This window comes from Eubalaena glacialis, chromosome 19, assembly GCF_028564815.1.
Source record: "Eubalaena glacialis isolate mEubGla1 chromosome 19, mEubGla1.1.hap2.+ XY, whole genome shotgun sequence".
NCBI lineage: Eukaryota > Metazoa > Chordata > Mammalia > Artiodactyla > Balaenidae > Eubalaena > Eubalaena glacialis.
This window is the reverse complement of record NC_083734.1, coordinates 4,010,535-4,035,468: the sequence shown is the minus strand read 5'-3', so window position 1 is coordinate 4,035,468 and position 24,934 is coordinate 4,010,535. Positions and strand designations below refer to the sequence as shown.

At 50.7% G+C, this 24,934-nt stretch overlaps 1 protein-coding gene across 2 annotated transcripts in view; it reads right to left on the bottom strand.

Moving 5' to 3' along the window:
• Positions 1-366: 366 nt before the first annotated feature.
• Positions 367-24,934, bottom strand: part of CDRT4 (CMT1A duplicated region transcript 4) — a 34,107-nt gene continuing 9,539 nt past the window's right edge. Inside the window, exons 2-3 of one of the 2 annotated variants that reach the window (XM_061175215.1) lie at positions 14,366-14,447; positions 367-2,608 (exon numbers count right to left, since the gene is read on the bottom strand). In XM_061175215.1, the coding sequence (XP_061031198.1) occupies positions 2,151-2,608; positions 14,366-14,435 (528 nt within the window). In that variant the 5' untranslated portion in view covers positions 14,436-14,447 and the 3' untranslated portion in view covers positions 367-2,150. The remainder of the gene's footprint in view (positions 2,609-14,365; positions 14,448-24,934) is intronic. The other variant, XM_061175216.1, reaches the window with a different exon arrangement.

Sequence of the window (24,934 nt, the reverse complement as noted above, 5' to 3'; positions counted from 1 at the left end):
AAGCACCCGGCCCGCACCCACCAGCACTGCAGCCTTGTTTACACAGTCACCCCCCCAGGGACCTGCGAACCCAGCTTGGCCTTGAAAGGACTCCCTCCTTTCCAAGGAATTAGACTGTTTCTCTCTCAGAAACGGCCTCAGGAGACCATGCGTCTGGACCACAGTCACAGACACAAGCCATTTTCATCACAGCATAGAGTGCGGATGTCCTTGGCTCCTGCTTGTGGGGTTGTAACAGGCTGAGAATTAAACTAATCTAAACAATACTATCTATAAAACAACCATTTTTACTTAGAGAGTATATGCGTGTAAAAACTATCAAACACCTAGAGATTTAAAAAAACAGAAACAACAAAAAACCATGTAACTACTCTGCCTTCAAAGGAATTGAAAGAAATCACCCCAAATCCCTGCAAACACTAACACGATGAGGATCTATAATCCATAGCTTCCCAAACATACTCTGGCTATAAACCCCCATAAAAGGATAGAAGAGAGAAAAATTCTCACTGGGAATTTATCACCAGACTCCATGTTTATAAATGTTCCGTGGACCCAAATACAGTCATTCAGATTCACTGGAAATCACCTATTCTTTTTGCAAAAATTCATTCTGGCCAAGAGCTGGGAACCCAGGAATGGGTCTGGAGCTCCTAATTCGTGCAGCTTCTACACAGCTCACAGCAGCCAGCGTGGAGTCCAAACGTTTCTGCACGACTCCTGGATGCAGCGAACACGTTCGTAGGGCAAATTCAGCCTCTTCCAGCAACTAGCACATTGCATCCTCTACGTCTCCGTGAGGGAAACAGGGTGAGTATTAACTGCTTCACAAATATAAGCAGAGAAACTCAGGTGAGGGCAAAGAAGAGAGATGCTACCAATGAGGCCATGCTCAGCAGACAAGCCCCAAGCCTGAGACCATGTGGTCTGCCTGTCATAACTCGATCCTCTTTGTGTCTAAAGACAAAGTCTTCTGCGTCCAGACTGAGTACAGCATCGTTTGCTTTGAGGCCAAGTGGGAACAGCTCAGAACATGGGTGGACCAACGCCAGCTGCGTCTGACAAAGCATAGCTGGGGTCCAGCCGGGAACCTCTCCCCCAGCCAACTAAGCTCCACAAGCCTTAAAGAACTACAGGGGAGAAAAATCCTCCATTTCTCAGCAGGGGACGCCCGGGTCGCCACTGCCACTTTGTAAACCCTCCAAGGAACAAACATCCCAATACCAGGTCCAGGTGCCAAGTGGGGCAGCAAGGTGGGATCGCCCAGAACCCCACCGGGCAGGTAACGAGCTCATCTTCCCTTGGCTCCAAGCCCATCCTTTTGCACTCTGCTTCGAGATGCAGGGTTTGGGATCCTGCAAATCACATTTCTGCCCCCCTCCCGGTGAGGCTCTGCCCATCAGAAGGGCCAGAGGGAGTCTGGAGGCTGGAGGAGGAAGAAGGAACTCGCTCCTGATTTGCTTCCTGTTTACCTCTGTTGGCTTCCTGTCGCTTTCTGTTTCCCCCAGCAATTCTCGTTCACTTGGACGGTGTCAACTCCTTCCAGAAACAAATATTTGAGTCCCATTTTGGTTTTCCCAACAATCTCAGAACGCGCTTCGGGGTGTCCGTCAGCCAAACAGCTCCCCCTCCTCAGAGGCGGGGCTGCCACCCCCAAAGGGGTCTCCTGCGAGCTCAGGACACCAGCGTCTGGGATCTGAGATGCAGCCCACCTGCCCCTTCTCCGAGTGTCTAACTCTTAACGAGCTCACATCTTCTCTTCGTCCCCCCAGCCTGCTTCCTGCGGGCGCCCCCTCCATCCACATCTCTGTGCCCTCTTCCTGCCTTTGCAGCTATCTGGCTAGAAATTCTTTCTATCAAAGGATCTCTGGTGTGATTGCTGTCTCCTGCCTGGACCAGGACTGATTCACCCCCAGCTGGGTCCGAAGCATCTATGGCAGGATCTAGAGCCTGGGGCTTCCCCCCCGCACATGACTGCACTGCCAGACGGGGTGCCCTCACCCCCTCCATGGCCCACATTCCATCTGGTTGCTCTCAGCCGACCTCTGCCCGAGCAGAGGCAAGTCCCAACGCAAAGGCCGTCACGAAATGTGTGGCAAATGGCCCTTAACTGCTGTACAAGCTTGGGGGGCGGCTGCAGGGACTCCCCGTTAAACGTCGGGGTGTTTCTCCTCGCCGGCCAGCAGTGGGCGGTATGGAAGCATCCTCGTCCTCGGCTTCCGGGAGAAGATGATCTTGTTGTAGTCGGCGGTGGGACTTGCCCTGGCATCCGCGTGGAAGCGGGAGCGCTCTGGAACCACGGGGGGACCCATGGCCGACATGGGGAAAGGGCCCCACCCCGAGCGCGTGGTCTCTGACCTCACGTCCTTGAACGTCATGTTGCCTGAGGGCTTGGAGGACTTTCTCCTTTTCAGCTGGGTGACGCTGGGAGGCTTGCTCTGCCTGCATGTCGGCCGGCTCTCCTCGGCCGTTTGCAAGCGTTCCAGGTCTCTGGCTTTGCTTTTCTCAATCAGTCTTTTCACCAGCGGGGATGTGTACGTGACATAGGCGGGCCACAGGTCATGTTTCTCAAGCAGATTCACTGGAAGCCCGATGTTTTCTGTCAGTTCTACCGGCAAAGAGAAATACGGGCAATTTAGAGGCACTCACAGCCAATGATTCCATTCTTTAAGGGTCGGAGGGTATTGGAACTACATGTTGAATTTCTCCCCGTCATGCATGATAGCCCTTCCACCCCCTGTATTCAGTGGGAATAACATCAAATCCAAAGTTGGGAGACATGGACTTTCCTGGCAGTCCAGTGGTTAAGACTCTGTGCTTATCGGAGAATGGATTACTTTACAGGTTCATCCGCGAACATTGGCAAGTGCCAGGGAGTGTGTCCACTGCCTCCTGCCAACGTCCAAGGACTAAGAGATCAGGTGGCTTCTAACAAGGTCACGGGTGAGGTGGGGAGCGGTGGCCGGGAGACCCCACTTTGAGAACCATCGGTCCAGGGCCACGCCACTCCACCTCTGTGAGCACTGAACTCCGGGAGAGCCTGGGAAAACACGGCCGCGGGGTCCCGCCCCAGGGATGCAGACTCGGCACAGCTGCTCTGGGGACTGGAGAACTTGCATTTCTAAGTCACTCCCAGGCGCCGCTGCTGGTTTGAGCACCTACTGTGAGTGGCCCTGGTGGAGGCTGAATAAGCTCTAAATCTTTCTTTTGGCTGCAACATACACGAGGACCGGCTTGTGCAGGTGGGAAACACGGCCCTCAGGTGAGCGACTGCCAGACTTTCCACCCCTTTTCCCTTCTCATCGAGGAGCCACTGTGGAAGGCAAGGGAGCGAGCTCTTGACAGGGGTCACCTTCAACGCCACTGCATTTATAAGTAAATCACTCCCAATGTCAGTGTTTTATTATAATATACCTGACAAAGCATAGCATCCTAAAGATTCATTCAAACTCTTAAAAAAAAAAAAAAAGCGAGTTTTTGTCAAACCTAGTCAGATCCAGGCCTCACGGACTCCTTACTGCTAAGTCTTGGCGGCAATCTTTCATGACAATACGTTTTTAGAAGAATTCACAATATCATTTTTCTGAAGCTAGGGAAGAAATAATGCTCAAATAGTCCTCTAAGCTAGAGAGTTTCATGTAATGATAATAATGATAAAATGGAAGTTGAAGCATCTTATGTCTCCTTCTAAGACCTAGAATCTCAGAATGTCAGGCCATCCATTCCAAGTCCCCAGCAACACAGAGTATGTCATCCAAAGGGTCACCGTCCTTGCTTGCCCACTTCCAACCAAAGGGAATTCCAGGCTTATCCTCCACATTTGTAGGGCTATTAGAAATGTGAGTACCAGGAGTCCCCTGGCGGCCTAGTGGTTAGGATTCGGTGCTTTCACTGCCGTGGCCCGGGTTCAATCCCTGGTCAGATAACTGAGATCCCGCAAGTCATGCGGTGCGGCAAAAACAAAACAAAACAAAAACAAACAAACAAAAAAACATTGAATTATACAATAAAAATAAGTGTATTTTTTTTAAAAAAGAAAGAAATGTGAGTACTTCTCCCCATACATACAATAGGATTAATCAATCATGTCAGACGGTGGAAAAATGCTCTGAGCCGGCGATATTTGGGGGATGTGGGATCATTCATCCTTGCTTCTAAGCCTCTAGTTTATGAGCCCTGAAGCTTCAAAGAAGCACAGTTACTAGTGAATCGTTTGTTTCAACAGCATCCCCCTCAGAGCCCCTTGCCTCATCCCGCTGCCCCCATAACAGCCTCCATGGTGATAGGACAATTCCACAGACTGGTAGGTTTTCTCACACCTGCCGATGCAGAGACTAGGATACTGTAAAATCAAGGGCGGGAATGTCCGAGACAGCCTCAAAACTCACGGGGAGGACTTGTTTAAAAATCAAAGGAAAGGGACTTCCCTGGTGGTGCAGGGGTTAAGAACCTGCCTGCCAATGCCGGGGACACGGGTTCGAGCCCTGGTCCGGGAAGATCCCACATGCCGCGGAGCAACAAAGCCCGTGCGCCACAACCACTGAGCCTGCGCTCTAGAGCCCGCGAGCCACAACTACTGAGCCCACGCGCCGCAACTACTGAAGCCCGTGAGCCTAGATCCTGTGTTCCACAATGAGAAGCCACCACAGTGAGAAGCCCGCGCACTGCAACGAAGAGTAGCCCCCGCTCGCCGCAACTGGAGAAAGCCCGCACGCAGCAACAAAGACCCAACGCAGCCAAAAGTAAATACACAAAATAAATAACTTTATAAAAAAAATAGAAAATCAAAGGAGAGAAATAGTCGACGTTAAGTCTGAAGACAAGCTGTGGGCTCTGATAATTTCCTCCAACTCTGGCACGCAGGGTCCATTCTGTGTCCCTAGAAATGAAACACAGACCAGCGGTCCCCAGACAGAGGCAGCATTGCTGGGGCAGGAGGCATGACACTGAAGGGGTTTTCTTGTTTCTCCTTCAGGCACGAAGGCCCGTGTTCAATCCTCTGGGTTTTCAAGCCCAGTTCCTCCCACCCACCCCCCCAGTCTCATATCCCAACATCCCCAGAATCTAGTCTGATTGGCCGGGTTTGGCCCAAGTAAGGAATGACACTTGTCTGGAACTTGATCTGTGACCTGGATCATGTCTCTTCACTCCGTACAACCTTTGTTATCTCACTTACGAGATGAGGATGAACTCCTGTCCTGCTTCTCTCACAGACGCGTGGTCGTTATAATAAAATGTTATAATAAAAATAAAGTGCTTCTACATCAGTGCCCCCAGTTTCGCTGCGTGTGGGGATTACTGGGGATCTTTAAAAAAAATTCAAATACCTGGCTCCACCCTGCCTCCACCCCACCACATTGTGATCTAATTGGAATAAGATACAACACAGGCAGCGGAATTAAAAGCTGGCTTCTAACGTGCAGCAAGGTTTGGGAACCGCTATCGTAGAATCTAAACCAAAAAGAAAACACTGAAGATTTATAGGGTTTTAACTACTTCAGAGACAGGAAACAGGTCCAGGAGGTCACTTCAGTCCTTTTAAAGTTCTAAGACACAGATTTAAGAATTTACACATTCAATTCAAATGTATATTCAAGGATTCTTTGTTATGTATGTTCAGGACTGCATATCAGTGGCCTTCAAACATTTTAAAGGACCCTGGAGCATTCCCACCACCACCTGCCAATACGGGAATCACTAAGACCAAAGAACCAGGGTCTTAAAGTGCTGAGCTAAGAACACTGGGGCTGAGGATGGTGCTTTGGTGCAGAACTAATTCACGCTCTATCTGTGGCCACAAGCTGCATCCTTATCTCGGAAAACCATCCTGCAAAAGGATTTTGTGGGTTCCAGGCAGGACTGATTGGATGAGTGGGCACGAGTCCACCCCACTCAGACTGTTTGCCCCACAAATGCTGTGAAAGTAGTGCTGTTTGCACACCCCTGATGGGCAAGACAGTATCTTACTCCAGTGTCTCCTGAGCTGTGCCCCCAGAGAATGCAGGAATCTCTCAAGATGTTAAGAGGTGTTACTTAAAGGAGGGAAAAAGTCCATGGCAAAGACCACCCTCTAAGGCTGCATATATTGTTTAATCCAGGGGGCCCCATCCACACAGTCTGTGTGGTTTTGCAATAGAAATACAGCAAGCCTGTCCGCAGTCCAGTTGGCTTGAAAGACGACGTGTTAAACTCCTTTAGTGCAGGAATTTCAGAGCCTGTGATAGGCTAACTTGTTCTGTAACTCTCCAAAGGGAGACTGGGATGCAGCATCCCCTAACCTCATATGACCAGGGAATCATTCATTCATTCATTCATTCACTGGGAAGGGCATCTCAGGGAACTAGTAACCAGGGAAACGGTTGGGAGAACTCTGAAACGAAGTCCTCGCCAGCCCTTGTTTTGGAACCCTGAGCATCAGAGAATGTTCTGCCATAAGTGGACAGAGGGACAAACTTGCTCAGGGTATAGCTGGGTCTTCAATGACTCACTTCCTCCAGAATCAGCCTCGGAAGGTTGGCCTCACGAAGGTGCCCATACCCAGAAGAGCCAAGCCAATGCGAGGGCCCAGCACTCCCTGGAAACCAGACCCACTTCCCTCTGTCCTCTCTGCTCTGCTCTAACCTGCAGGCATCTTGTCTTGCTTGCGTCTCCTCTCACTTTTCTCCCTGAACCATCCGGGGAGCTTGTCTGGCTCCCGAGGGAGAACCACATTTTCCCCAACAGGAAGCTGATGCAGAGCTTCTTTTCACCTCTGCGTGTTACCCTCCTCAACCTCCTGTTTCCTCCCCTGCCCACTCTTTCCTTATCTGCCCTCTGGCTACTACTCATTTATTTGGGGTGAAGAGGAAGCTTCCACTTAGGCCAGAAGGGCCTTGGGAGGCTTCTCTCTAGGAGCTGGGCATGAATCAACTTGGTGCCACGTGGGGTGTCTGTGCTGATCTTCATCCCGAGCGGCGCCCCCATCTTACAGGCCGAGGGTACGCTTTGACCCCCTCCCCGCACTTCAGACCTGGGGAAGCCCAGTGCCCCCAACAGACCTCCTGTGAGCGCCACCCGAAACACGACTCTCTCCACCTCTTCACCCTGCCCCGTCCCCCGGAGACCATGGAACTGATGGGCTCCAGGGGGCCTCCACGAGATCATGATTTGATGCTAGGGAGCCCTGAGAATTCCAGAGCTGTTAACACAGAGGGGAGTGGGATGGGGAGGGGCAAGTCGGTGTCCCCTCGCCCCTCACTATGGGACAACGTGCTGGCCACCTTCTCTTCCGCAAACACACACACTCCAGGGAGAGGAGGAACAAGCCCATTACGGAGCTCTGTTAAAAAGCCAAGTTGCACATGACGGGCAGCTTTGGTAGCTGATACAGACCACGCCTCTTTCTGGGCGGGGCAACGATCTCCAAGCACACCATGGGGGGGGGGGGGTGGGAGATGGGAGTCTCATGAGAAGGGACGGTCTTCTAACACAGACCTGGCATCACCGATTCACCGTTGTGGCGGGAGGGAGGGGACACGCCGCTTCTTGAGAACCCTTCTGTACCCTCCATATTCTCTAGTGATTATGCACGGACTTTGAGGGACACAAAAGTGGAAACAGAGTTCAAGTACCCACGGCCACACAACATCAGTTCACTCATGCACGCAGGCATTCCGCAAATCTACGCCGAGTTCCAAACACTGCACTTCGAAGAGGTGCGGGTCCCGCGCTCACCCAGAACCCGCTGTGGATGCTCCATGCTCACCTCTTGCCTTGGGGGGGGGGGGGGTCTACCCTTCTCAGTGTCAAGGGTCCACAAGGCACATTCGTTCCCCATGCTGATAACAGATCAAACAAGACTAATCCATGCCATCTGAGTCATCAGAAACAAAAGCAGAGAAATCCCTGTAGAGACCAAAACAAGTCCCCTCGGCCACTCTGCAGACGGGTGTCCAGTGCCTGCACGTACCAGGCCCAAAGCAGAATGAGACCGAGCCTTGCTCCAAGGGGCTCCCTGCCCAGTGAGGAGACAGACCACAGGCTTCCTAACTCAGCCTGGGTGGGGAGGGATGGCAAGAAACAGGTTCAAGAAGAGAAGATGATCGTGCTGAGTCTTGAAGGACCGGGGGTGGTGGATGGCAGGCCTCGAGGGTCTCAAATTCCAAGTCAACTGCATCTCTGCTCGGAGCCCACATTCTTCTCTGTGTGCGGATCACACAGGCTGTTTCCAAGCGGCATGGATTCTGCATAGGAACCGCGATGCTGAGTTGGCTGAATAAACACTTGACAAACGCGTTACAGGAAGAAGCATTGGGCACTGGGTAAAACTACGAATCTGAATTTTATATTTACCTGAGGAATGTTCAATTATAAATATTAAAATTCCCACTTTAAGATGTAATACAAAGACCCGTTAGGCTAAAAGCACCCATGGCCGTAAGTGTCTAGAGATCAAGTTTCAAATTTTTTAATGTAATTTCCAAAACAAGCCCAACAGGCCTGATCAGAGGAGAGCTTTTCAGCCTTTTTCTTCCGTGGCCGTTTTGGGGCAGCCGGGTACACTGATAGGCTAGACCGCTAGGAAAGGGATGAAAAAACAGGCAGCAAGAACTAGCCTTGCCTTTTCGTACTCAGGAAGCCAGACATGAAAGGCTTCAAGCAGTTTGTGCTTGGAGACCCTGTCTCTGCCTGACAGCTGGCTCAGGAGTAAAGGGACCATGAAAATGTGTGGCTTCACAATGTGTAATCAGCCAGAAAGAGGAAGTCCTGCTCCTCTGGAACAATGAGGGAAACAGACAGGCATCTCCCAGGGCTGGCCGCAGTCAGTGGGCCCGGCCACCCCCTTTTACGATGCTCAAATCACTAGCAACCCAGGCCAGTGTTTGCTTTGAAGAAGGTGACTTGCTAACTGCTAACATTGGTTACCTTCAGGTCAGGGACCAGGGGACCAGAGAGCGAAGGAGGGAATTCAAATTTCATTTCATCCCTTAATGAAAAGTGTGAATTTTTAACATGGCATATATTACTTACATTTAAAATATCTTTAAGAAAAAATATAAAAGAAATCTCAAGCAAATCCTAGAAACAATGCTTTCTTTTACAAAACAATATTGTAGGTAATAATTAGGAGCAAAATTTTATTTTTTTATCCTTGTATTAATTTGATTTTTCTGCCTGTTTACCTGTACATATTTTTCTTAATTGGGGAATTTTTCATAAGGCCTTGTTCCACCTGATTGTTTTCTTAAACTTTGCTTTAAACATATTAAAATCCTTCATCTTGTTTAAAAAAAAGAAGTGACTTGCATTTGAGACTCTGCCTAGAAGCAAAGAACTAAAGTGGCTGCCTTCTGCAGGGTTCAATTATCCCATCAACACATTGACAGCTTGGCCTCAGCGTCAGGCTTTATCCCAGTTCATGCCAGGATGTGAGAAAATCCAGGCATCACACTTTGCACCCAACTCTCGGGTCACCCGTAAACACAAATTGCAATGAAATTAAACTCCCAGCTGTCTGGGGTGAGTTGTCCGCAGCTGAACCACAATCTAGATAAACCACCCTTGTGAAAATTAAGGGTTTGACTTTGGCTGTACCTTGTCCTGAATCTCTTCATTCATACTCAGCAATAATTTCAGTCCTAAAACAGCTTACAAAATGGAAATGAAACAAAAGGAAGATGCGACGTTTGGGGATGAAGCAAAGGAAGGAAAGCTGCGTAGATGGATACTCGGCACCATTAAAGTTGGAAGATGGAGTGAAGGAGGCTGAAATCAAAGCCGTGCAAAGACGACCCTGTTCAATAACTGGAGTCCCACACTCCTTCCCATGTCACCAGCCCCACGTTCACTAGCAGATTGTGAGGAGGAAATAGAGCAAATCATCCCCTTTCCCAGAAAAGCAACTCAAGGCATATGTCGTGTGAATGATGGTCAGCTGCATTTTGCTGTATTTATTTTTCTTTTTCTTTTCTTTTCTTTTTTTTTTTTGGCCGAGAGGTTTTCAGGATCTTAGCTCCCCAACCAGGGATCGAACCCAGGCCCCTGCAGTGGAAGCGCAAAGTCCTAATCATTGGCCCACTAAGGAAGTCCCTATTTGTATGTCTTCCCATAATGGGAATTATAAATCAGCATTAAAGAAAGTTTGGAAATGCTATGTTTTAATCTCACAATCCCATCACCATCACATGACTCTGACCTATGTGCTCTCACCTAGTTCTAACATGGTTATGGGCACAAAACGTACTTTCGTCTTTGAATCCATCATTTTTGCGCTAACATTAAACTATCTACCCTTGTGGTCTTAGAGATTCCTCTGCTTAGTCATCCATCAAATGAATGAACCATTATTAATCATATTATTAATCATTCCTCTGTTCGTGTTTTTAACTTTAGCCACTATGAGTGATGAGCAGTGACTCTGAAAGATGAAGAGCTCCTTGGTGCCCTCCTGCTTTTATAAACCTGTGCATCGCAAGGTGCTCGGAAAATGTTGGCCACTGAAGGTTTCTGGTCCCCCAAAGTTCTCGGTACCACCAAAGCCCCTCCCCTCTCAGTCCTGGGAGGTGGGTAGTGTCCTCCCTGATCCCCTATCCTCCCTGAGCAGCAGCGTATTTGCCACCACGGTCTCTAGGGTTCCTACCAGCTCCAAGGCCCATCGTTTACTGCAGCACATTCCACACTGATGAGGCCAGAAGCTAAAACAGAGTCTGTGCGCGACTGGCAAAGTGAAGCCGACTTCAGGCAGGAGAACCACAGCTAAAGCCCCAGATGCCACCGTCATAGAAGGTCAGGGAAGAAGTTAGAGAGAATCAGCTCCCTGAGGCCAAGACCAGCTGTGCACAGGGAAATCGCCCGAAAAGCACGCTATGCTCTGTGAGGCTTTGTTTTGGGTTTTTTTTATTTTTGCACAGATATTTAGGTTTTTCCTTTAATTGAAGTATAGTTGATTTACAATGTTGTGCTAGTTTCAGGTATACAGCAAAGTGATTCCGTTTTATATATATGTATATATACATACAACTGAATATAACAGTTTTATATATATAACAGTATATGTATGTGTATATATGTACATGTATATACATATATGTGTATGTACATGCGTGTGTGTAAGTATGCATACATACATGTATATGTGTCTATGTGTATATATGTATGTATATGTGTATATATACATGTATGTGTATGTGTGTATGTATATGTATGTGTTCATGCATGTGTATGTATATACTCATGTATATATGTGTGTGTAGGTACGTACACACATATATATACACCGATACATATACATACACACACACACACATATATATGTTATTACAAAATATTGAGTTCCTGTGCTATGTGATGCTTTGTTAAGACTGGATGTGCTAGCAGGGAAACAGCAATGGGATCAATGAAAACTACTCTCTAAACTTTCAAGGGGTGGGTCCCTAGGGCTCCAGGCATAGGAGCCAAGCGAAGGCCACACAACAACCCTCTCCCAGCCAGGAGGGATGAAATACTCCAGCCGATGGTCCAGACACCGTGCGACCGTGGAGGGAATGAAAGAACTTCAAAAAGGAAACCAAGTTCCTATAAAAGCACAAGGAGCGCAGGCCACTTGGTGAAGGGCCACCAGCCTCAACTCCCTGCCCCAGACACCGCCGTGACGAGGCTGTCCCAGCACGACCACAGCCAATAAAAAGCACAGAGGCCCTCAGTGAGGTCCCTGAGCCATCAAGAAATTGTCGAATTGTGTCCCATATTTTCTACTAAGAAAGCAAGGACGTGTGGGAAAGATCCTTCCACAGTTTGCACGTTTCCTCCACACTGTGCGAGGGAGCAGGGACTTGGGAAGGGTAGAGCTGGTTCTCTGAGAAGTGACCGAACAGAAGGGGGGCTCGTTGGCTATCTGAGTTGATTAAAGGGGTCCCCTTTTGCTCCTGTGCTCTCAGCAATCTTCTAAAAATCAATAGCCCAAGTAACTCATAGGTACAGGTCCCATTATAAATTAAGATGTTGGCATCCTGAATGATGATTCATTTTCTTTTGAATTTGGTCGAAATTAATCTTTCCACCTGAGCCTTATCACTCTGTATCCTCACTTCCACGGGGACCTTGACAATGAACCAAAACATGCTCCTGGGACCCATCTCTTCCCTGAGACTAGACCCTTGTTTCTAACTGCTTATTAAACAACTTCCTCTAAGCACTTGTATTTCCATCAAATTCAAACTTGTTCAAGACCAAAGTCAGTAGCGGTTGCCACCCCACAGGTCCACAGACGCCTCCTCTGTCTCCACACCCTGTTTCTGTCAATGGCATCAGCATCCTTCCCGATGCTCAAAGTAGAAACTCAACTCCTCCTTCCTTCTTTCAGCTCAAATTCAGGTGCCAAGGTGACGTCCATCGGTTCTGTGGCTTGGCATGTCATCTATCTGCCGAGTCTTCACTCCAGCCTGACCCCCTCCCCAAAGTCCACACCTAGACGTCCTAGCTGCCACACCTACATCTTCACTGGTGTGTCTAATAGGATCTCAACGTTTTCACGGCTCAAAAGGAACTCTTGGCCTTACTCCCTAAAACGTTCCTCTCTGGTCTTTTCCATCTCAGAGAGAGGCACCACCATTCACCGAATTGCCCAGTTCAAAAACTGGGGTTGGGACTCCCCTGGGGTCCAGTGGTAAGATTCTGCGCTTCCAACGCAGGGGGCGCGGGTTCAATCCCTGGTCGGGGAACTAATATCCCACGTGCCGCAGGGTGCGGCCAAAAAAAAAAAAAAAATCAGGGTTGCCTGATTCCTCTCGCTGCTTCGCTGAATACATGCAATCTATCACCCTGCCCCCTACCCACTGCCCCCACCATCACCCTCTCCCATTACCTGACTTCCCGACCTCTCCATCCTTAGCCAAGAATCAACAGCTGCCTACTGGCTGACTGGTCTCCCTGCTTCTCTTCTTCTCTTGTTCCCTGCTAGGCCTTCTCCCCAGGGGACCCAGAGTGATCATTTGTAAACATAAATCAGATGAGATTATCCCGCTGCCAACACTCCAATGGCTTCCCGTCCCACTTAGGACACAAGGCAAATCCCTTCCCTTGACCTACCAAGCTCCCCTTGGTCTAGCCCCCCCCCCACCCTGACAGCCTTCACTGCCCCCGACCACAGGGGCCTCCTTCTCGCCTCAAACACACCAAGCTTCCCATGTCGGGGTCCTTCTCCAGAGGCTCACCCTGCCTGGGATGCACTTTTCCTGATTTTCGCATGGTTTTTCCTTCCTAGGAGTCAGGACGCAGCTAAGTGTGCATTCTTCAGTGACGACTTCAGGACAGCCTGAAACAGCCCGCAGTCACTACTCTGGCTCCCGTTCTAATCCTCTGTGTAGCACTATCCCTGACCGACACATCTCATGATTTACTCATTTGTTTATTTTCTCTGAACCAACTAGAAGGCAATTTCCACAGAACAGGGATTTCACCCATCGCATCCACTGCTCTGTCCCCAGGCACTTGGATCGTTAGATTAAAGGATGTCACTGCAGTTGCCACAGCAATTTCCCCAGAATCTCTAAGGATTATTAGGAATCCAAACACCAGGCAGCTCCCCTTGTACAGGACCCAGAGGAAACCGTGAGCTGGCTGACTTGATAACAGCCAAGACGAGAGGTCAGATGGCAAAACATGGAACATGACCTAATAAATAGGAGGAACAGACATGGTGCATGGAAAGGCCTCGGTTTACTTCCCAGCGCTGTCACTTACTGCCTTTAACTGGGCAAATCACTTCCCCCCTCTCTCGGAGCTTTAGCTTTTTCCATAGGCAAAGTGGGAATGACACCCCTCTCCTTTGTAGGATTATTGTGAAGATTGAATGAGACACTGCATGGGAAGTGCCCAGAAAAGAGCAACAAGGCAGTAGCTTGGGGCCACCAAGTCCAGGGTTCAGGCTTCACTGAAACCCTGTCTAACACGGAAAGTCCATGGGGCCTGAACGGACCAAATTCCAACTCAAGCCCTACTCCGATTTTCCTCAGAACCTCCATTTCCTTTCCCACCTGGTCCAACACATGCTCCATCCCCGGTGCACCTACCAGACATGGCAGATGTCACCACCGCCAGACGCGGCAACTGGGGGGTCGGCCATCTGCTCTTAGTGGATGAAATGGCCTTTCCGTCCCTCAGAATGATTATACATTTAGACGTGTGGCCCCCCTCTCTAGTCCCTTTGTCTCTCCTTCCAGGACTGTTCCAATGACACTTCTTCTGGGAGGCCGACCAGCCCCCTAGGTGGGCTTACACCTGCCCCTCCTCTGTCCTCCCAAGTGTCCTATCTGTGCCTCATCTACCAGAGCCATTTATCCCATTGTGATGACTTGGTATAGGGGTCTCTCTCCCTGGGCTTGCTCACCTCGTTCTGACCGCCTCTGGTCCCCACTTCTCCCGCATGGAAGCTTCTGAAAGTCCCTGGCGTGGCTCATTTCACAGGGTTTCTGAAAAAACAGTTTGAGGAAGGCAAACTGGAAAAATATACTATCATGTAACTACCATGGATGGTTTGAGGGAAAATGAACAGTTGAATATACAGGAAACTGTTGCCTATGGTTAAAAGAGAACACAGGGAGATCAGCTCGGTGGTTTGTGACCACCTAGAGGGGTGGGATAGGGAGGGTGGGAGGGAGGGAGACGCAAGAGGGAGGAGATATGGGAACATATGTATATGTATAACTGATTCACTTTGTTATAAAGCAGAAACTAACACACCATTGTAAAGCAATTATACTCCAATAAAGATGTTTAAAAAAAAAAAATAGCAATGATCAGTTCCCCAGAGATCAAGAAAGAGGTCTTTTAAAATCAGGGAGAAATATTGTGCTACTAGTTTCAAATGAATCTTTCTAGGCACAAATATACACAAATAGTGCACAGCGACCCGTAACTGCCATCCACACAGAAAATATGTGTGGGTAACATGCCAGGAAATTCTGAGGTACTGACAAAAGGAGTTTTTGTTGAGTCAGAAATCCAGTTAAACAAGGGCTTTAAGTGTGTGTTTGGCACAGTGGAAGGATGCATGGAATACTTTTGCAAGCCGGGAACGGGCCCTCCACGGCGTGTGCTGGGTGGACGCTCTCTCCCAGCGAAGGCCCGGCCCTGCCGACCCGCCCTCGTGCAGCCTTGCAGGAAAACCAGCTCTCCCCTTGCTGCTTTCGTGTTTCTGTGATCTTATTGTGTGTGTATTTCAATATCTCCAGAAGGCGACACACAAGAATTAGCCAAAGTTCCTAACAGGCCAAGGCTGCCTCTGAAATCACTGTTTGGAGTAAAGCATAGAATTAAGATCAAGAGTGCAGGACAGGAGGCTGCTGCTCAGCTGTGTGACCCGAGACGGGGTACCTCAGCCTCCTGAGTCTCAACGATCTCCTCCGTAAGATAGGGTCAGTGACAGGAACTCTCCTGCCACGAGGACGCTGTCATGAGGTGTGTCGTGTAAAGCACGGCGCACGGGGCCTGGGCGCATGTGAGGGTGACCGGTTGGACTGTTCTCACCCTCGTTAACACGCAGGACTGCGACATCCGCGAAGAGGCTGGAGCGGGGGGAGGGGGCAGAATGGGCTCAGGGTGGGGGGCCCCCCACACAGCTGCTGCCACACTCCTGTCCCAAAGTCTCACTCATCCCCCATATCCGCCCCACTCCCAACAGCTCCACTTATACCATCTGCTGACGGAAAGGACGCCCTCTGGAGGTGACCCCCGAGGCCGGCAGCTCTGAGGCATCGGGGTCCACCTGCAGCCACATGTGTTCAGATGCACAGACAGGTACACGGCCCTGAGCCCCGGGGGTGAGGAGGGGTCTATGACCTACACACACACACGTGCACACGCGCACGTGCACACACGCCCCATGTTAAGTCTGTGACATCCCTGGGCGTGCCCGCTAGGTGACCCTCAGCTTCGACACCCCTGGTCCCAGCGGAGCCCCGTTTCTCTTCTCGGGCCACCGCAGCTCTGGCCTAGAACGACTTAATGAGCAAACCAGGGCCAAGGAGTCTCGCCAGATTCCTGCTGGGAAGAATCTAGAGAACTGGGTATGCGAGCAGCTTAAAGGGGACGCGGAGTGTTTGTTCTAATTTTACCGGAGTATAGTTGATTTACAGTGTTGTGTTAATTTCTTCTGTACAGAAAAGTGACTCTGTTATACATATATATTCTTTTTCATATTCTTTTCCATTATGGTTGTCCATTCACAGAATATTGAACGGACCTAGAGATTATCATACTAAGCAAAGTAAGCCAGAAAGAGAACGACAAATACCAACTTCACTTCTTCTGTCCAACCTTGAGCAGGTTACTTGATTCTTCCGAACTTCCGTTTCTCTGTGAGAAACACCCTGCCTCAGGGGATGTTACTCAGATCCAATTAATTCAGGTAGAAGGATTTCATGACTAGTAAGCTCTTTCTAACCATCTGCCTTTGTAGAGAAGACCAGGAATCCTGAACTAATGGTATAAACTTCCCTCTCGGGTGTATGACCGGGGCTCGTGTTGGTAACAAGAATACGATGTAACATTCGCACCCAAGGCAAGAACTAGGTAAGTTCCAGAGAGAGTAGCAGTGTCGCAGAGCTTTATCCAGAGAGTGGCAGAGACCACAGCGGGGGTGGCTGGTATGGATGCTGCCTGAGGCTCATTCGCTTTCCTTGGGGTGGAGGTGGGACGGGAGGGGAGAGTGGAGTGTAAGTGTAGCCAGTTTAGAAGCTCAGAATCACTGGCCCCTGAGAAGTCTTTAGAATGCTGTGTCTTACCCCCAGGAGGAGCAAGGGTGACCATGGAACTCGTTTCCCTCTGCCCCTCACAGCCACGGGCTTATCAGAATAAGTGCGGGGTGGCAGAGCCCATGGGCTGAACAGACTCAACCGCAACTGGGCCCACAGGCCTCGGTAGGCAGCCTCCCAGATGGCCGCCAAGGATCCCCCCTCCTGGAACTCACATCCTCTGAAACCCCCTCCCCCTGCATCTAGCGACTCACTTCTAACAAATAGAATGTGGTCAAGTGATGGGACACCACATCGCAGATTAGGTTACACAAAAACCTTGGCTTCCATCTTGAGCTTGCTCTCTGTCTCTCTCTCTCTCTGTCTCTCTCTCTGTGTCTCTGTCTCTGTTTCTCTGTCTCTGTTCATCTGAGGGAAGCCAGCTGCCCTATTATGAGCTGCCCTACAGAGAAGCCAGAGGCAAGGAAGTGAGGGGCGTTTCCAGCCAACAGCCAGCAAAGAACTGAGGCCCTTAGTTCAACAACCTGTGAGGAACTTAATCTCGCCAATAACCACACGAGTGACCTTGGGTGGGGACCCTCCCAAGTTAGCCCTTTGGACGGGACCACAGCCCTGGCCAAAACCACGACTGCGCCCACCCCCATGGAGAGACCTGGAGATACAGGCACAGTTAAGTCTCACTCAGATTCTCGACCCACAGACACTGTGAGATAACACATCTGTTTTAAGGAACTAAGTTTGGGGGTAATTTGTTACACAGCAAGAGATAACCAGTACAAGGCCCTTATCAGACTTTCCAGGAAGGATCCTAGTCCTGAGACTGAACAGAGACGTGGAATCTGCCAGCCATGGGAGCAATTCCTCTGCATGGTTCCCCCTTCCGCTCTGCCCCTGTCTCGGGGGGGACAGTGCAATTCCTGCTACAAGGGAACACATGCACGTAAAGGATTCATGGCTATCAAACACCACGGAAATGAAGCCATCCTCCAACAAAGTCAATTTCAACAAGGCCATCTCAACACTGTGGACACACTGCTGTGGCCGGAGGGATCAGGGTCGGAGTGAGGGACGGGGCAGGGTGGGAAGCGGGGGCTCAGAGATGGTGCCAGGGTGCTTTTCCTGCACATTCTTGAGAGGTTCAGGAAGCAGAGCTTTTAGTGGTTTGTTTTTAAGACCAAGGAAAAATGACTTTGGCATCAAAATGGCTTTGTGAAAGCAGTCAGATTATAAAGTCAAGTTCTATCAAGCAACTATTTTATCCACCCCCCTACATAAATACTGTTTGGGCTCTGGACCTGGTTGGATGGCCACCCATCTTTTTCTCCTACTTGTGTGTGCATGAGCGCACGTGTGTGCACGCACGCACCCACCCACCCACACACACACACACCATAAAAGGGATTCAAGAGTAGGATTCCAGGGTTTGAGAGCACAGGGTGAGAAGGCCGGGGGTTTCAAGGCCACCACCTGCCCCCTGCTCGACGTGGATTTGGGCTCTTCCAGTTCAAGAGGCTGAAGGGCAGCTGCCCCGAGGCTGGGGCTTCACCCAGGACCCCACAGAGAGCAAGTCATCGTCGATAAAGAATGAAGGAACGGATTATTGTGCTCGGAGGGAAGAGCGCCTTTATCTTTGAATTGATCCCATTGGTTTACCGAAAGTCTCTGTATCTTTACTAAAGAGAAGAGAGTCTCCACGGCCCTGTGTAGTTGTGTGGTCGTCCTGCTCAGTAATAAACGACCGTAATAGTCACAGGTTATCACAGGCACCTACCAGCTCGGTTCTGAGACCCGACCAGCTGTGTTGGGGTCTTTCCAGCCCAGCTCTCTAGGCCTCATCTCACTAGATTTCTCTATGAAAATAAGGGTTCCCCGCCTCCCCCACCCCCACCCCCAGTGCTGACCTTTTCCCCACACAGCATGCCAGTTTCCCAACATCCCACCAAATGAATTCCTTATGAGCCCAACTTCTGGGTTTATCTTAGCTGAGAAGACACAGCAAGCCCTGGCCTCCAATACTCAGCTGGTTCTCCCTTCCCGTCGCGTTTCAGAAGAGAAAGCTCACTTTGCCCTCTAGGGCGGGAAATGAGAAAGGCAGGGCGCAAAGCTGGGGCGAGGCTGCCACCAGCCCCTCGCGGGCAGGCGCAGCGCCCACAGGGTGGCTGGCGGTCTTTCCATCCGCCCATGGAAATTCTAGACGCAGAAGGTGCCCGGACGAGCCTGCTTTCACGCCCTTGCCAACTGCCGTAAACCTGTTTCTGTCCCATTGGAGTTGCGACACGAAGCCAGAAATCTGGAAGAATTTAACACCCAGTCGGTTCAGACAGAGGAAAACATTGTTCAGAGTCAACACTGGAATCCCTCCCTCATCACCCAGGAATGTAGAGCCAGCAGGGAGGAATCAGCAGCTTCTCAGCGCGGCTCTGCTAGGGCTGCCACAGCGGGAGGGCCAGGAGGGTCTGTGGTCCAGCCTGGAGCCCAGGCCGGGGGGCTTCTCCCTTCCCTGCCTCAAACCCGGGCCTCGGCTCCAGAACCCCTGTTGGCCAGCAGGACCCTGCCTGCCTGCAGAGGCCTGCGTGTCTGTGAACTTGGGAGGGGCTGGAAGAGGCAAAGGGGGGACCTGGTGGAACCCAGAGGGGCTCAGGATGCTCTGGGACTTTCCATTTCCTTCAGCTGCGCAGGCCGTGGAAGAGTCACTTTTCCTCGAGGAAGAAAGGAGGCTCTGTGTGCACGGCGAGGGCGCAGTGCCCGCAACCTGGAGCCGCGTGTGCCAGGCGGGCTGTGGGCGCCGGCATCCACCTGGCTTTGATGGAGCCTTGCCGGACTCCATCTCTCAAAAGCCACAGGCCGGGCCCCACCCCATCTCCTCTGGCCCTGGAGCGGGGAGACGAGGGACTGGCTTTCCCCAGGGCTACATGGGGGTCCCAGGAAGAGGGCACTGTGTCACCACGTCCCTCTGCCTAAAATTCTGCCTAAAGTCCACCCGCGAACATGCAGGCCTCACCTGAACTGCTAACGTTTCTGACAGTCAAGGTGAAGGAGGAAACCTGCGAGTCGGGAAGGCTTCAAGAAGAAGGTGCAGAGTCCGAGGACGGCTGCTTTGTCGCAGGAAGCTCTGGTGGGGCTGCCAGGGAGTTCAGGGGCAGCAGCAAAGCTGGCGACGGCCGCCCTGCGTGTCCCTGAGCCTCACCACAGCCCTCACCCCACTCTTCGGCCCCGAGGGATCCACAGAAGGCATATTTAAATGTACTTACTGATGCCTCCCACTGATGCCTTCCCTGCTCTCAGTGAGTGTATGACCCAGCCCAGAGGTCAGCAAGGGTGGTCCAAGGGCCAGCAGCTGCACCACCTGGAAGTTTGTTAGAAATGCATTTTCCCTGGTCCACCCTGGCCTAGTGCATTGGAAACTCTGGCGTGGGGCCCGAGGACCCATAGTTCAACAAGCCTGCCAGGTGATGCTGGTGCCCAAGAAAGTGCTCATCTGCCGCCTCCCTCCCGCTGGATAACAGAGAAAGGCTGAAAGGTTGATATTTGCTCCCGGGAAGTCGGAGAAATGGTGTGTGAATGTGTGTCTAGATTCAAAACTGCTGCACCAAACTCTGGTGTCAGTGGAAATTTTGATTCCGGTTTTAGAAACACTCTTTCCACCTCAGTTCAATCCCCCTTTACGGGTGGTTTCTAAAACTTTTTATTCCGAAGCCGAAGCCGAGGCAGGAGCAAGAAAACAGTGAGATTTCTTCTCGCTTGGAGCACCACCAGCCCTGGGCCATAGCAGCTCCCCCTGGAGGCCACTCTGAGGGGCTGGAGGCCCTGCTGCGCCCGGGGCTCCCGCCTCACCTAATGCTTGATGGGCAGCAAGGAGAGGATACAACCAGATTCTCTAACTGAGCTGATCTGTAAATTGAATGACCAACAGATAAAGTAAAATTTCATTCGTCCCGCTGGCAAATGACCCCCATGTGGCCAAACTCCATCACCTACGTTGTAATTTGGTACTTGGCTTGTCTGTTGGCAGCAATGGAACCCGCGGCCTCTCTTGAAACTCCCTCTTCCCTCAGCCCCATCCCTCCCCTCTCTCCCAGTTTCACCACCTCATGACCTGGTCTTTCCGGCTCCTCGTCAGAGCCTGCCCCCGTGCTCCACCTTTAAAGCGAGAGGCCAGGGGGCTCTGTCCTGGGCTCCCCTTCCTTTCCCCATCGGCACCCTCTCCCAGAGGGGCCCCATCATGGTGCCGTGGCTGCCACCTGTGTGTCTCCAGCCCCGGGCTCTTCCCTGAACGCCAGGCTCAGACGTCCTACCCCACCCTCCCCAGATGTTTTATAGGTGTCTCACAACTACCCTGTTCAAAACTGCTCAGAACTACCCTGCTCTGATACACACACACACACACACACACACACACACACACACACACCCCAAAAGCCGCTCCTTCATTGGTCTTCCCCATTTCATTTAAGGGCACCACCCACAAACCATTTTCACAAAAAATGAGTCTTTTTTTTCTCTTTCCTTCATCCTCAAGATTCAATTTATCATCAAGTCACGTTAACTCAGCCTGTAGAAGTATCCTGAATCCCTCATTTTCTCTCCATTCTACTAGGAGGATAAGTACTGCTGCAGCTGCTGCTACTACTGCTTCCCCTAGTGATAATAATAATAAAATAATAATAATAACAACAGCTCACAGCGTGGATGCCCGTGTTCTACACGTATTAACTCACTGAGCCCTCCCAACAAGTGCAGGACTTAAGTGCTACTCTTCTCCCCTCTCACGGACGTGCAATTGAGGCAGAGGAGCCCAGGGACTTGATCAAAGCCGTCCGTCCTCCAAGGCGGAGCTAGGACCTGGGCGCTGGGGAGCCGGCACCGGGCTCCCAGCTGCCTCCGCACCCACAGGATGCTCTCATGACCTCTGACTGGCCTCCCCGCTCCTACCCTAGTCTCCATACGATTTACTTTATACACCCAGCAGCCTGAGTGGTCTCCCCAAAACGTGCACCAGGACCCATGTCGCCCCCCAACCTAGACATGCCTCCCCCAGGATTCCACAGAGTCCTGGCAGTGAAGCCCAAACTCCGACCAGGACTGCCTCTGCCTCTCAGATCTCTCTCTCTCTCCCTCTCTATCTCTCTGTCTCTTTCTCCCTCCCTCTCTCCCTCTCTCTCTCTCTCTCTCCCTCTCTCTCTCCCTCCCTGTCTCTCTCCCCGCCCCTCTCTCTTTGAGAATCACTAGCTTGGACGATTTCCTGGCCCCAGGCGACCACGAATGTACTCTGTGGGAAGCTGTGTGCCACTCGCTCTGGTAGAGATGTGGCTGATGCTGTGAGAGAGGACCACCCAGCTCACCTGGGAGAAGAAAGAATCAGAGGGACTTCTAGGAGGAAATGGCACCTGAGTTTAGTTCTCAATAACATGTAGGCATTACGGAGACAAGGGAAGAAAAATAGGAAACGTGAGTAAAAGCAGGAAGTAGCAGGAAGTAGCATGACATGATTCTAAAAGTTAAAATCTATTTCAATATTGCTGAAGCGTAAAGTATAAAACCAAGATTAGCTGAAGGTAAGACTGAAGCCAGCACCAGATACCAGTCCTTGAAAGATGAGTAGCAGGAAGCCAGGCTGAATGAGAGCAGGTGAGCCTGACATACTCAGAGAACTTCAAAAACTTTGGCCAACACATAGGGTGTGCATAGGTGGATGGAGAGGGTTGTAGGGAGAAGTGAGTTTGTAAACAGGTAGAAGCCAAGCCATGAAGACTCCCACCCTGGGGCTTTGTGCTACCTGTTTCCTCTGCCTAAAACATTCATGCTGCAAAGTTAGATCTTCACCTTGCAGGCACCATGGTATCTGTTGAATGACTTTAAGGAGAGAGAAGCATTATCAGCTTGGAAAGATCCCTGAGGCAGAGACCTATGGCTGTCCACCAAGGGTTTGTACTTCCTGTCCTTAGTGTCAGCCTGACGCTGGGAATCAGTTGCCCAGCCAAGAACTCTATTTCCCCCACCTTGTATCCATCATAAGGTAGAGCCTTACGTCTGAGTTCTGGCTATGTGCAGACCTGGCCCACGAAAGCACCAATGTAACCCTTCATTCTCTTTCTTTCCCCGTTCATAGGCTAAGAAGCAAAGGAATCCAAGGTCCCAGGAGATGCAGAGCCACAAGATAGAAGGAATCTTTGGACCACCACATGGCAGTTGACCACAAAACACCCAACTGAATTCTACAGGAATGAGAAATGAACATCTATTGTGTTAAGTCCCTGATACGTGGAGAGTTATACACATATAACATCTCGGGATGTCATAATAGATTCCTGTGGCTTTGCTATGATAATGAACTGGAGGCCAACACGACTGGCAGAGGGAGATCAGTAAATAAGCTGTTTAGCAACTGGGGGGAAAATTATGAGAAACTGAAGCAAGTTAGTGGCAGTGACAATGAACAGAAGGGGACAGAAGGTGACCACAACTAACTATAAGGATGAAGGAGAGAGTGGAGTCTAGGAAGATGCTCGGGTCTCTGACTTGGGTGATGGAGACAAGCAAAAGAGAAAGAGAGCAGGTTTGGGGAAAGGGTGCTTATCTTTATTGGGGGCATCATAGAAAAAGCAGGTAGTCGTGCCCACTGGACGGTTGTCCAGATGACCCTGGAATCCAAGATGGCAGCCATGGTTATAGGCACAGAGATTTGGTAAAAAATGAGGCCAAAGATTGTTATATGTCTCATTTTCATAGGGTGAGTTGAGAAGAGGGATGAGAACGGAACCATGAAAAAAATCAGCATTTAAGTCATGAGAGATGAAGAGGAGCCTGAGAGGGGACCCGGCAGAAGAACTGGAGGAGCCGTCTCAGGAAGTCAAAAGAAATTACCTGCCAAGGAGACTGTGGTAAAATAAAAAATATGTGGTCTTTGTCCCTTGTTCCTGGCACAGAGCTCCTAAAACCTTTGGAGCTTATTGCCTTTTGTGTGCTAATACGATTGCCAGTGGGGGAGCCCTTGATAGCTTCAGGATGGGGGCTGGTGGCAAGAAAGGTGGTCATTAGAAGGTTAGGACTTTTGGTCTCCCCCCAACCCCTGGAGCAGGGAGAGGGGCTGGAGATTGAGTTCAATCACCAATGGCCAATGAGCTAATCGATGGTGGCTACATAAAGAAACCCATAAAAATCCCTCAACGATGGAGTTCAGGGAGCGTCCAGGTTGGTGAACAATCCATGTGCTGGGGGTGGCACCCCTGGAGAGGGCATGGAAACCCTGTGTCACCCCCATCTCTTCCATTTGGCTGTATCTGACCTGTATCCTTTACAACAGCGGTCCCCAACCTTTTTGGCACCGGGGACCGGTTTCGTGGAAGATCATTTTTCCACTGGAGGCGGGGGGGTGGGGGGGGAGGGGGGGGTGGAAGGTTCAGGCAGTAACGCGAGCGATGGGGAGCGATGGGGAGCGATGGGGAGCGGTGGGGAGCGGCAGATGAAGCTTCGCCCGCTCGCCCGCCGCTCACCTCCTGATGTGCAGGCCAGTTCCTAACAAGCCACCGACCGGCACTGGTCCACAGCCCAGGGGTTGGGGACCTCTGCTTTACAATAAACTGGTGAACATCAGTAAAGCATTTCCTGAGTTCTGTGAGCAAACCTAAGGAAGAGGTGATGGGAATCCCCAAAGTTACAGCCAGTTAGTCAGAAGTAGAGGCAGCCCTTTGAACTGAAGTGGGGGCAGTCTTGTGGGGCTGAGCCCTCCATCTGTCGGATGTGATGCTCTCCAGGTAGACAGCAACTGAATTGAATTCATTTGTAGGACACCCAGGTGGGGGTGGAGGATGGAAGAATTGTTTGGTGTGCAAAACCTCACACACTTGGTGTCAGAAAAAAGACATCACAGAGATGGACATGTCGAGGCCACAGAAACGTCAAGAAACTCATGGACCAAAGAAGCCTGTTGACGTTGACCCTAGGAGCAAGTTTGAGGGCGATTCCATGAGAGGACAGGGTGAAAGCCAGAATTTGGAGAGCTGTGGAGCTCATGGGAAAGGTGGGCGTGAGGAAAGGACTGGAGTAACAGATGTAAAGGGAGGCTCGTGAGTGCCAGCACTGCCGCCAGAGGGACATGCTCCGTGTCATTCACTCCTCATCGCTGTACACCTATGACATAGTGTCCCTGTTCTGTAGAGGGAGAAATGAGCCTCAGAAACACCAAGCAACCCTCTCAAAGCCCT